The sequence below is a fragment of the Pinus tabuliformis genome, chromosome 4_1 (assembly GCF_031772625.1).
Source record: "Pinus tabuliformis cultivar Carrire ecotype Pingquan chromosome 4_1, CPIR1, whole genome shotgun sequence".
NCBI lineage: Eukaryota > Viridiplantae > Streptophyta > Pinopsida > Pinales > Pinaceae > Pinus > Pinus tabuliformis.
Genome location: NC_142303.1, coordinates 605,043,956 through 605,058,337, shown reverse-complemented (window position 1 = coordinate 605,058,337; position 14,382 = coordinate 605,043,956). Strand labels below are relative to the sequence as shown.

The 14,382-nt window shown below is 41.1% G+C and overlaps 1 protein-coding gene across 1 annotated transcript in view; it reads right to left on the bottom strand.

The window, feature by feature from the left end:
* LOC149177456 (gamma-glutamyl peptidase 5-like) overlaps nucleotides 1-14,382 on the bottom strand; it is a 396,345-nt gene that overhangs the window by 37,056 nt on the left and 344,907 nt on the right. Inside the window, exon 4 of the mRNA XM_089423412.1 lies at nucleotides 12,300-12,467. Coding sequence (XP_089279538.1) covers nucleotides 12,300-12,467 — 168 coding nt within the window. The remainder of the gene's footprint in view (nucleotides 1-12,299; nucleotides 12,468-14,382) is intronic.

Here is a 14,382-nt window from a genome sequence, read left to right as displayed (position 1 = left end):
TCCCAATAGAGATTCTACCAAAATCTGGCACCTCTGTAAGAAAGTAATCCCCACTCTCATTCAAAACACCTCAAAGATTCCGGGGGAAGGGAGCAGTATAAATTATGCCACTGATAAAATTATGGGTTTCCAACCTCTAAATACTGTTGAAGAAGCCATTCCCTTCATCCTCTATCTTAACAGCAAAGGCATTCAGAGGCTGGACCAAATTTCAAAATGGGATGCTGATACTGGAGCTTGGACTAGCTGGGACTTTCCAGTTATTCCCCCACACTTGGAATCAAGCTATCAAGCCCTCCATAAAAATCTTCAGAACAGAGCCCCCATTAAAAAAGGAGCAGCAGATGGGTTTAGATGGGACCCCACGGGCTCAAGCTATACCATCAAATCTGGCTATCAATTCATTTGCAACAACACTTACCAGACTCCCGTCTGGAATCAATGGAGAACAATATGGAAATCTGAGGCCATCCCCAAGGTCAAATTCTTCATATGGTTGCTGTTAAAGGGCAGAATCCTCACTTCGGAAAACCTAAGAAAGAGAGGGATACATGGACCTTCAATCTGCCCTAATTGTTGCTCTGAGGAGGAAACCATCCACCATCTATTCCTTGATTGCATCTTCGCGAAGAAATGCTGGACCATCATGTCCAACTTCGGCAATATAACATGGCAACCTCAGCAAAACATTGCAGAGACAATCCAAGATTGGAGAAGGAATTGCCCTTGGAAAGATAAAAGGAGCAAGATAGTCAAAAGAACTTGGGACATCATACCTCACAACCTTCTATGGAAAATCTGGCTCACAAGAAACAAGAAAATCTTTCAAAACAAAGAGGGCAATGTTTGGAAGACATGCAACAATGCTCACCTCTTGGCGCAGGAGACGATGGCAGCCAAACACTCAGGGAAAATTAAAGCAACAGACTATTCAGTTGAGGAGAGGCTAATGATCAAGCATATTCTAGGTCGTTCAGGTCATCAACAGAGTATTCAGAGAACTGACAAACAGCATCAACACCAGACCAGGGAATGGGAAATTAGACTACCAACCCAGGATTACAAGAGGTGGATCCAGAGTAACAACTGCCCAATTTTATACTTTGATGGCGCCTCAAAGTCCAACCCAGGACGAGCAGGCGCAGGAGGTGTTATCATTGATGAATTAGGAGAAGAAATCTGCAACTACGAATGGAGTTTGGGGGAAAAAACAAATAATAATGCAGAGGCTCTTGCACTGTATCAAGGGTTGTTGCAATTAAAAAGCATGGGGATTAGAAAAGCTCTAGTTTTAGGAGACTCCTCCATAGTCATTGGCCTCATGAACCATCACCGGAGATCTCCAAACAGTAATCTTCAGCAACATATCCAACGCATCAACCTCCTCACCAAACATTTTGAAAAAATCAGATTCTGCCATATCCTTCGCACGCTCAATGGGAAAGCGGATAAACATGCGAATAACGCAGTTGGACATCCGGAAGGTGCATTGAGGCATAATCACAGAGAATTTTTCCAGCCTCTGCCATGAAGCAGGCCGACCCTGACATTGCCCAGGCACGCAGATCGAGCAAGCGTGTGACGGGCATGGTTACAACAGTCCCAGGACACTTGACAGAGAGTATGAAACGCATAAACAGTCTCATTCAGGCCTTGATTCAAAGAATAACTGACATCCCGAGAAAAAACAATCACCTCAGCGAAGGACGGAAGAACAATTGCACTGCTCCAGCAAATCGACTTAGAGATTTAGGAAAATATCTTAATAATACAGAGGATCCGACTTCTGCAATGCATTCAGGCCATGGTTGGTTCCGTTCCATAAATACGGGCAGAGGAAAGCAAAGACTTGTCATTCATTGCTATGAGCAAGAGCAGCTTCGCTGGAATGAAGAAGGCGCACTTGTCCAGAGTCGAAGACGAAATCAATCTCTGGTATCGCCATTCCTTGCTTTGATTATCTCTTCTCTAATCTTTATCGTGGTGCTTTTCAGGAATAGTTTCAGTGGGAAGGCGAGAACTACTGCTCCATTCTTTCAACAATCTCTGTTTTATTTACTTCACCTCTGCTGGCCGTCCTCCATCTTTCAAACTTGCCCCTTTAGTACGCCCCTCTCTGGTTCATTCTCTCTAATCTGCAGTATTTCCCCTTCAAGTTTGCGCGCTATCATCCAGCCTCTCTTTTATTTCCCTTCTCTCACTCAGAAAGTGAGAGCTGTTAGCACGACCCCCTTTTGTTTATTCTCCCTAACCTTCAGTACTCCTCCAACCCTGCGCATCATCTTCCGGCCCTTCTTATTCTTCTCCATTGTCGTTCAGCACATCCCCCGCAGCAAAGAGGAGTTAGCAGCCCACCACAGTGAAATCGCCCCTCAGAGAATCCAAGCCCAAGTAGTGATGGAGCGTCCTGAGCAATGCTTTCATTGCCGCGATCTTCAGGCCGAATTCGAAGAGGTCAGAGCTCAACAAAGGGTATTGGAAGATCAAGTTCAGAACATGGAAGCCAGGCACGCTGAACAGATCCGGAGCCTGGAAGCCAAATTTGACGAGCAGTTCAGAATTTTACACAGCAAATACCGCACAGAAATGAACCTGTTTCTCCACCGAGTTCATACACTTCATGAGCAGTTCAACGGACTCAGCAATAGATGCATACACGCCGAGGAATCGCTGTCAATCTTAAGGGAAATCATGGAAGCAAAGCAGAAAGATAAATCATCATCCTCAAGTGCAAAGCCAATGGAAGCAGACCAGAACCCAGAGGATTCCACAGCGAGAAAGATCAGTCGTATTGACATTGATTAACTATGTGCTGTAAATGCAAGTTTTGGTGCCACCAGTATGTCCGAATTTATAGTAGCAATAGATGTTTTTTAGCTAGAAGTTATAGAAATCAATTCAAGGACAGGAACCTCATGCTTTCTCCTTGGATTTGTAATGCTCTCGAAGCAAACTATGTATGGCTTCATGCCTTATTCCCTTTTTCAATCAATATATAGCAGCCGATCTTGTCAAAAAAAAATAAATAATAATAATATTTTAAGTTAATAAATCGACGGATGAGATCAAGAGATGTCTTGATCCTCATCAACGGTCGAGATCATTTCTACATGGATCACTCGAACTAGCCGTTAGGATCATTTCCTTTATATAGGGTCTTAGGGGGTCATTTCAAGGCATCTGATCTGTGAGTCTGTACTGAAAAAGCTCTCTTGTAATCTGATTTTCTGGTTAATAAAAAGACTTTGGGGTTCAAAACTGGCTGGTGTTACTCTCTGGAATTGCTGTGAGATGATTGTTTTTCTGCATATTTCAGTTTTCAGCAGTTAATAATAGCTGGTTTTCAGAGTATTGTGAGTACAGGTATCTTGCTCACGTGCTAGGGTTTGAATGTTGTAGGGTTTCTGGAATAATGGCAGGTATCTCCATTATTCCTTGAAATCTAGCAGCATTTCTTGCCCTCTTTACTGATGTTTGCTTGAGGTGTGCAGGAGATCTTTAGGTAAAGGGTACAGGTGGGCGTTTGGGGAAGTTCTAGGCTAAACCAGCCGACTCTCACAGGCTCTTCTGTGCAGAGCCCAGCTGATTGTGCCCTGGGTTAATCATTAAGAGTTTCTTTTCTGTTTTACATTGAGAGATTTTCTTTCTGTTCACAGTGAAGTTCAAAATTTCTGATATATTGAAAACAATTACTGCAATTATTGTCAAATCTGGCTGTCAAAGGGGCCAAATCTGTACATTTACTAGCTGTTCTAGGGTTTCAATTTTTTTTTTCTTTATGCAGTTTTGATTAGGGTTTTGTCTTTTTTTATTGCAGGATTGCCATCAAAGTTGATACGCTGACACACTATGCATAAGCAGCAGATTCTAGCGAGAGGCATTTTTTGGTTGCTGGTTTATATATGCACGAATCTCAGTTTTTCGCCGGCAGTATCGGTTCCACTCGAAAAATTCAATCAACACCCGATTCTGTTTCACGCACCAAAGATCACAACAGCGAAGGGATTCTCGGGTGAGACGGCGTTTATGCTGGAAACAGGGTATTAACCCACACACATCAGCTATTCATGCGTAGATTTCTCACGCAATCCGCAGCCTTGTGTGGTAATGTAGTCCACTGTGCATCCATCGGAGGCTTCTTTCACGTCTTCTGCATTTAATGTTCTGAAATTTTGACATTGCAATATTTCGTTTGCATCCGCCGTCTGCCATCAAGGAACTGTCCAGGGTCACGAAAATTTGCAGAATCAAAGGGTGTATTTGTTTCATGAAGGAATATGGCTTTTGTCACTCTTTAAATCGCAAAAGCAGTGGACCGCTTCATCTGCAGCACGTTAAATCATCAGTGGCCGAGAGATAGTCGCTCAGTGGTTTCGGTCATGACCGCAAGAATAGTTTCAATCTGCACGTATGATATCTATGTGGTTGCGTAGGCATTATTCACAAGTTTTGGCGTATCTGCCATGGTTACCGTCTTATGCTCAGATTACTCTCATATGCCTCCGCCGTCTTCATAGCCGCCATACGCGAACTTACATCGATTCCTTGTTTGCCGTCAATCACTGTCACGCTGCTCAGGTAATAGCATAAATCCCTTTCGAATTTTGCTGAGGGAGATCACGTGGTTCATCAAGGTAAATTTTGAACTGTTTCCCGCTGCTATGCCACCGTCGTTTTGATTTTTTTTGTTTCAGCGTATTGTATGATTGAGTTAATACGTTAGTGTAATTCAAGTTTTGAATTAGGGTTTGTTAATTTTTTAGATTTTAATTTAATGTTTAGGATTTAAATTCCAGTTAAATTTTGATTCTGTTAGATTTTAAATTTTAGAATTATGTTAATTATGTTTCATTAGTTTTAGATTTAATTTTAAATCATATAAAAAATAAAAAGAAATACGATTTGTTGATTTGATCTTTAGCGTAGTTTAGTTAGATTTTGATTTTTTCTTAGATTTTAAGCTTAAAATTTTAGCTTAGTTTTTATTTAGAATTTAGCTCTTAGATTTAGTTTTTTTTTAATTTTATTTAAAAAAATAAAAATAAAATAAAAAAAAAAAATATTTGAAAAATAAAAATTTTGTGGGAAATTGTTTTTGTCAGTCTCAGGAACTTTCACGTTATATGTTTTATGCTGAGATGCTAAATTTTCAAGTTTTAGATATTAAATATGATATCTGGTTAATAATTTACGATTTTCGTGGTGGTTTTAAGCATTCATCTTTTCGAAGTTTTCAATTGCTGGATATCGTTTTGGTCATGTGATTTAGCTGATGATAGATGGTTGTTGTTCATGGTCCATGTTTCTATATCATTTAACAAGTAATCGTTTCTACATCAATCTCTTAAGGCACTGGTCTATCAAATTAATAAAATTATTTTAGTGCATCTCGTCTCCCAGCCCAACTGTTTGGCAGTTGGCCTTCATCATATCGCAGGGTCTACCCCCCTTAGCCGTGGGAGACAGGCTTAAACGGAGAGACCGGGGATCAGGGTGACAGCCCCCGGTCTGAGCGTTGTCGTGTCAATCCGCGCGACAACAAGACCCTTCTTGGGCTTTTGAATCATGTAAAAAGATTTATTATTGAGTCAAATAAGTCATTTGTCGCCTCCACACCAAGTCGGCCTCAAGGAGATCAAGTCGGCCTCAAACAAGGTAATTCGACCTCACTAGAGGCCTATATATTGGAGCAGTTCAAATTCATTTGGAGATCTATCTCACTCAAGTTCGACATCCAAGAAGAAGAGCAAAAAAAGTGCGAAGTTGCAGAAGGAGGAGATTCGCTGGAAGAAGGAAGATCGAAGTTTCTAGGTTTGTCTCTCTCTCACTCGTGTAGATTTACTGGGCTAACTATTGGGTTGGAGTTGTCGTTGGACTAACTGCTGCGTCAAAGTTGTTTTTGGGCTAATTGTTGGGTCAAAGATCTTGTTGGACTAACTGTTGGGTCGAAGTTGTTGCTGGGCTAATTGTTGGGTCGAAGTTGTTGCTAGGCTATTGCTAGGTCGAAGTTCTACTAGATTAAAGTTCTGTTGCTGCTAGGTCGAAGTTATTGTTGAAAGGGTTATCATCTACAGAAGGAAGAAAGTGCTAACTTGGTGTGGAGGAAGTTTGTGTCTAGGTCAAGAGTCTTGGATCATCTCATGAAATTATTAAGAGTTTTTGACTCGGTTTTCCCCTAGATAGGGGTTTTTCCCAGGTTGTCCATCTACATCTAGTGTCTGTGATCTTTGTGCTATTGTTTTTGTAATTTCTTGATGAGCTAAAGATAAAAGAGGAACATAAGAATATCACAAGTAATTATCAACATAGAGAAAATATTTCTGCCTTTCTAATTTTCTAACACCTTTAAGTTACCAACATAAACAAGAAAATGATCTTGTAAACCATCAATAATAATCTTCTTATCTTTGAGATCACCTTTCTTGTACCTAGATTTTATAGCAACAGAAGCATTCGTCGGATTCTCAGGTACCTTCCCTTGCACATATTCCAAAACATCGTTATCATCAAGTATAACTTCCACCCTGATCTTCCAAGCAGCAAAGTTAGATGAGTTACCCAACATCTCATTTTTTTTGAAGAGGTAGACATCTTGACCAAACCCTAATAGGATTCTTCAACTTCTTCCAAGAGTGATTGCCCTTTATTCTTGTCTCCTTGGGATTTTCTTCACCTTCTCTCTGATACCATGTTAATTTTACCATTGTTACAATCACTTTAGCCCAATTCTCATCTTTAGTTAGCAATCTTTCAAAACAATTTAATCTTCCAATGATCATTAGCAATTGTAGATAGAACAATAAATGCAATGGAAAATAAGAGGCAATAATAGACACCAGGTTTGGTCAAAGACTAGGGAAAAGCCCCACAAGGGGGGGACCCTTTCAAATTCTTCTTATTAGATTGTCATAAAATGTTCAACAAAGAGAGAGCACAACGATCCAATTCTTCAATAACAAAACTATCCAGCAAAACCAACCAAACAATATCCAAGAGATGAGCCCATCAATTATACTGATCAGAGTAAAATTCAAGCCTGTGGTCAACTGTTCAGGACTGCGATCAACTATCACCAGAAACCCTAGGTCTTGGCCACACAGAGCAAGAGATCATGTGTGCGGTTGAAGTGTTTTGGCTGCACAAAGCAAGAGATCATGTGTGCGGATGAAGTGTTCCGTCCACATGGAGAGGCTTGTATGTGTGTGACTACAACCAAAAATTTCCTGTGACAACCCTGCAACTGCAAACCAAAACCCTAATCCACACGTGTGAGCTCATACCCTACAATTTCGAACATGTACGAACCAATATCTGCGAACCACTTCAAACATGTGTGAGCCAAACCAAAGAAGAGAGGAGAAGAATATGCTTGATGAATATCTCCAAATGAGGGTCACTTGACTTGTATTTATAGCCATCCAAGGGTGTCTAATTTCCTTTTAGGGCCGACCAGTCCTTTTGTGCACGTGTGGGTTTCCATAATAAAATTATATTTTTCCTTAACCAAATTAAATTCTTCCAAGGGCTAGGAGGGTCTTTCTTCATGAGGAAGGTTGTCCAATGGAGGGGATTTTTCCCTGAATGCCAAATTAACACCAGGAAGGGTCACATCTGTCATTCCAAGCTGCTCTTTGAATACCAAGAACTTCCCTTTCGGTAAAGGCTTGGTAAGTATGTCAGCTATCTGATCATCCATAGAAATATGATGGAATCTCACTGTTCCTCTTTACACGATATCCCAGACATAGTGATACCTAATCTCAACGTGCTTGGACTTGTCATGGAACACAAGATTTTTTAAAAGTCTAATCTCACTCTTATTGTCACAGTATATTACTGTCGTATCTGGTACATGCTCAAACAACTCGCCAAATAGCTTCCTCAACCATATTGCCTCACATCTAGCCATGCTAGCAGCAATGTACTCAGCTTTAGTCATGCTAAGAGCTACAAACTTTTGTTTTCTGCTCATCCAAGATATCATGGTAGATCTCATTGCTAAAGCAACATCCAGATGTTCTCTTTCTGTCAGCAGAGTTACCAGCCCAATCAACATCAGAGTATCCATGTAGTCTCACATCTTCGATAGTATATCTCAATCCAAGATTGATGGTCCCATGTAGGTATCATCATTGCTACTCGCAACACTTGCCCAACTCTTGCCACTCATAATCGCAGCAATCCGTGTATGGTGAACTACGCCCTTCTCGGAACTGTCGTTGTCATTGCTTTCAGAACCCTGCTTCTTCTTATCCTGTAACATCTTCCACTCTCTCCATGATTCTTTCTTGGCAGTTGTAGGAGCACCCTTGCTCCCCACTGACCATGCGCTCCTCTTGGGCTACAAATTCTCCCTCTGAATCTGCAAGCTCCCTCTCGAACTCGACTCCCTCTAAGTCTTTGGAACCTAGATCTTCTTCTCGGGAAGGTGTACCTTCTTCCCAGGAACCTGTACCTGCTCCTCTGAAGCCTGCATCTGTGCCTGCCCCTGCTCCTGCTTCTTTGGAACGTGGACCTACTCCACCTGTTTCTTTCCGTGCTCCATAGGCTTGCCCGTCAACCTGTAGAGACCATGCTCTCTAACTCCGAGAACAATCCCGTCAGACTTAAGAGTCTTCGGGCCTAAGTCTTGCCTTCCCATCTTCGAACAAGACCTCAAACCCTTTCCTCTCGATCATCGAGATATAAATCACGCTATATCTGAGTCCTAGTACAAACAGTGTATCCTGTACCAGCATCACACATCCTGTCTCCATCCTGAATGGCACAACACCCAATCCTCGGATCTCCAATTGACTCTTGTCACCCAACACCATGTGCAACTTCGAGTCCCATTCAGCTAGAGTCTCAAAAACCTCATGTGACCCTGTCATATGCTTCGTCACACCACTGTCCACGTACCATCCATCCTCATTGACAGTACCCTGCAAGAAATGAGAAATCATAGCAAAGTCCTCCTCTTCCAATCTCCTGGTGAGATCATCTATCTCAGTTGAAGTGGCAACATTGACAGCCTACTTCCCTTTCCTTTTCTCATCATCTCCCTTCTTCTTCAGCAGACATCTCGACCAATAATGACCCATCTTGCCACAGTTGAAACACTTGACTTTGCTCAAGTCCTTCTTTTGCTTACCCTTCATTTGCGCTACAAGTGCCACGTCATCATCAAAAGACTTCTTTGGAAGAAAATCCTCGTCTCGCAACTCATCTTGAATGAAGTCATCCTATAGCATATCCCAGTCTGGCAGCTTCTCCTTGGCAACGATCCCTTTGATGAAGGGTTTCCATTCCTTGATGAACCCTTTCAAATCCTTACCATATCTCCGTCTGAGATAGTCACATTGATGGCAACAAGCTCATCTTTGATGTGAGACAATATTATCAGATACGAGGTCACGCTTTCACCCTTTATCATCTTCGTGGACTTCAACTTATCCTCCAATACCAGTACCTGGTTCTCGTTCTTATTCTGGAACAAATTTTGAAGAGCCATCCACATCTCATGTGCATTGTTCTTCTCGGACAAATGAGGTATTAGGGCATCCTTCACACCATCTAGGATGATCAATCTCGCCCTCGCATCCAAATCATCCCATATTTCCAGCTCCTTAGGGTCGGTTGGCTTCTTGATCTCTTTCTCGGCAAAATCCCAGATCCTGTTGACCTGCAAGACCAACTTGATCCTTTCCTTCCAAGGAGTATAGTTGGACAACCCTTCCAACCTGTCCTCATATCAGAGACCTGCCTGCAACTTCGACATTGTAGTGAACCCTTCACTCACAATGTGACCAACTCCCTCTCACGCTGTACTTCGTTGCGCACAACTCTGATTTACTTACTTCCAAAGTAGCTCAGACACACTCTGATACCATGTTGAATTTCCACGACCTTGGGTCTAGGTTAGAGTCTTAAAATCACTGACGCTACCAAACCAAGAATCTCAACCATAAACTATTTTGCACAATGGAAATATAAAGCAATAAATCACTTATGCACAAATATACACTTTTTAACAAAATTGTACAATCACCAATCCTCATTATATTAAACCAAATTTGAATAATACAACAGTCTATGGTACACAAGATACAATGACAAACGTCATTGTAGCGTCTATGTTGTATCTTGTCCTGCCAGTCCTTTGCTTCAATACTGCTCACTAGCTGCCCCTTACTCCTTCAAAGGACAACACATCGAGACTCCAGGAGGGCTGCCTCCTAACACTATTGCATGTCGCTTCTGCTGCAGGTACACAGGGTCATAAATCTGTTCTCTGAGTAGGCCTAATTACCAAGCTCCAATCTGCCTTCTAGTAACCTCCTTTGTCCATGAAAGAGCTACTCACAAGGCTGCAAACTTCACCCAATCATGCACCAAACAACGTCCTACTTGTATGCTGCTCTAGGGCTACTTTGGGTAGCCAACACACTGCCCTCCAATCAGATCAATGGCACCCAATCCAATCACTGCGGAATCTGCACCGATGAAGGCTTATGGTCGCTCAAACAAGCCTCCAAATTGGCTCCCACAGGCTGCAAGTCAATCTGATCCAAACCAGTCATCTCTTGACCAACGATCCTCCACAAAACACTGCTGTAAATTATCTTTGACTTCGCTGTTTGTGACAGTCCTGGTTAGGGCATGTGCTTCAGCCCTAACTCCACCTAACAGTGATCAAACAAGCCCCTTAAGGGCTGCGGCCCACCTTGGAAAGCTTCCTCCCATACCACACTGCCTTCTTAGGGCACTGTCCACCTTTGACAGCCCTCACGCAGTCCCTAGCTGTGTGCTATGGCCTGCGGCCTAGCACAACAGCTGTCCTGTCGCCTCGGCCTCCAAGAATGGTGCCCAAATAGTCCTCCAATAGCAGCGTTTTTCTCCTCCTGCACTCGGCCTAGCTTCCTGCCTCTTCCGCACTTGAGAACAGCACCTCGGATCCTGTCTTGGCCCTTAAAACAGTCACCCAAACCCTCGCTGTCATGTACCTTTCTGTGCTGCGGTTAGACCAGAGCTATCTCTCTCCACCGGGTCCTTCTTGGAGGAAATGTTGCACAATTGGATGCTAAAACAACATGTCACCACCCTTTATTTATAGCCAATAAAGGGGCTCCAATGAATTGATGAAAAGACACATCTATTGGAGGAAATTTACTTCAAGCCTACATGACTTGAAAATCAATATTACTTGTCAAATTCAAAAATTCATTTCTCCACTTCTACAACTTGGAATTCGGTGATTCTCGAAGCGTTGGATTTTCCTTTCCACTCTCTACCGTCTCATGCCATCACATGTAGAAATGTGCTTCTGGAAATGCCCCAAACATGATTGGGTGCAAAACCCCATCCTTGGGTTCCAAGCCCACAAGTGACCCTTGTGGCGCTTTGCCCTCCAAACCCTGAACCCTAGGGCTTGGAGTACCTCCCAAGCTACACAAATCAACATGCACTACAAATCAATACTAGTGTATTTGCATCATTTACAGAGGGGGTCATTTATTTGAGCTCACATGGATCAACTCCCAACGTTATAACCACAAATTCACAATTTATACGCAATTTGATGATATAATACATTTAAAGGGTCAAAAACAGGGTATTACATTTGCCTATGGGCATATGGCCACATCATGCCCTTCAAAGAAAAACTAGAAGCAAAGCTCTCAAAAACCTACATGGTGAGCTGTAGATGAGAACCGGCATTTGATTAATGCAGCATGTAAGGAGCCATCTCTGAAATAATGGGAAGATGTTCCTGATAATAAATGTAATCTGCCCAAGGATATTGAAGAGGAAGCCTTATAAGTTATGCATCATCATTTTAGATAAAGAGGAAGCCCGTCAGCACCCCATCTATCTACTCTGCAAAAGAAAGGGCAGCTGGGAAAAAACATGGTAAAATTTTTCCATTTACATAACTTTTGTCAGGGATTTATTGATCAATGTTTATATTTATCGGAATTCTATCAATATTTTCCTCATTTGAGAAGAAATAAACAACATTAAAAAGGCTATAACAGTGGCAGTGACCTACTTCAATCTTTCAAACACAATCACTTAGGCATGGAGGACAAAGCAAGGTGGAGATCATATCTGGTCATCTTTCAGGAACATAAAATAACATTTTCGAAGTTTATAACCACATAAAATAGGATAAATATACAATCAAAAAGTTCACATGTTATTTTGGCTGGTACAAAAAAGCATGTCATATTAGTCATGCATACTAGTGCTGAAGTCAGGTTTTCATGTTCTCAAATCAATGAAATAGAAATAGACAAAAGCAAGTTAGTGACACATACACTAATGATTCCTCGTGCAAGGCGAAACTTTAGTATGTCCAACAAGACATCCTCTGAAAATTCTGGATGGCACTGAATACCAAGTACAGTGTTTCCAACTGCAAATATTTCAATATCTGTCTTCGCAGAATAACCCAAAACAATGCCATTTGGAGGAACACAAGAAACCTGTAAGCAAGGAAAGATAGTTAAACCCATTTATAATTTCATTCAACCATTTATACTCTATTTTAAGTGTAAATGTTACATTAAAACATTTTGAACACTCACATCTTTAAATATCACTATGTTTCACAGAAAAGAAAAAAAAATTAACTTTTGAAATTGAGGGAAGCATGGAAACTTGGGCTACCATCAGGTTTCCCTTCACAATGTGGATTCATCCATGTAATGAAGGTCTATGGCTTCTTGTGCCTTTAAATGTTGTTTCCATATAATTGAATCCACAACACAACTCAAATCTTATTAACTAGTACAATCTCACATTATGAAAGCTAACAAAAAGTCACACTATAGCTCTCGTCTTACTATTCTTTTGTCTGTGAACCCTAAGATGCAACTTCCATCATTCTTGGGAGTGTGCCACTAAAAGCTGCAATACTTTTGTTGGATTATGAAATGGTCACAACTTATCATGTCATTCAGAGAAATTTCAATTTAAGGAATAAAATCAGCATAGATTGTCCATATCAAAATGTTTGATGGAGGAGACAAGGAAGAGTTCGGGTTTGATTTAATGGCGTTAATATATCAATCTATTGGCTTTGAATAGTATGTTTTTCTTATCTTTGACGTAGCAATCTTGTTTGACCAACAGCCCTCTTTAATAAGGCGAGGCTCATACCAAAATACAACAACAAAGAGGCTCTAAATGGCCTCTAGAATCCAAGAAAATCACACCATAACAAAGAAATACATATCATCAAAATCATTGCCTATAATTGGATCCTCCCCATCAGTATCACCCTCTGAACATTAATATAAGATAGAAAAAGCTTAACATGCCTACTTAGTGTTTTTGATCAAGTGAAGGGTACATTTTTGCAAGGGTCATGACAAAGGACCTCAATAATCGGTGGCACCAACATCAAGGTACATAGAGGACTTTGTGCTTGTTACCGCCAAATTGAACATTAGAATGGTGAAAGCTCGAACTCACACCATATGTCAATATGTCAAAAGTGGAAGCTCGATATGTCACCCATTGTCACCTCAGCACCCTACCTTTGCCTCTTTAAACCAACTCTCCTGCAGCTTCAAGGGGGGCTCCCATAAAAATCACTAGGGCATAAGCAACAAGGAGCAAGATGATATCACAAGTAACCCTAGTGATCAAGTTAGGTTTGAGAGAAAAAGGAAATATTGGTGATGGAGGGATAAGCAAATCAGTGCCAATATTCAAGGGTGTTGGAGTTAAGGGAATATTAATTATGAGATGATATCATGAAGAATGACCCTCTATAGATCGGTTACCTATAATAATGAATTGGCAGGGGGGAGGGGGGTGCAGAAAACTAGTATCTAAAGATGGGTAATCTCTCGACCACTTAGGGTAAATTACAAAATCAAAAACCTACTAGAAATGATTCTTCAATAGGATTTCCATCCACCCAAGGATTGACTATGGCATATAACAAACCAAGTGTTTACTAAGGGAACCTCCTTGAGGGTTTGCCTAGCAAAGAGGCTCAATGATTACTTCACAACAAAAAAGGAAAAGATGAGGTCTAGCACCTTGATCTCTCCTTCCATGTAACTTATTGTGCCTTGATGGATTGATCACAATAAGCCTTGTGGTGATCTTGAATCACTTATAAATTTAAACCCTTTAAAATACTGCAAACAAAACCAAGAAAGAAAATCCTTAAGTCGAAACAATACATCAGATAATAAACTCAAAGCCCCAGTAAACTCCAAGAAATATTTTCATTAAGTCACAAAGAGAAGAATGCTTCCACTATCCAACCATGAATTACAAATGAGGAAGTCCTTCCTTTATATAGAGGAGGTAAGGAACTTCCTTGACATTAAAATAATATTATTTGGGGAATTTCCTTTGATCTAGCAAGGAAATTCTAGATCT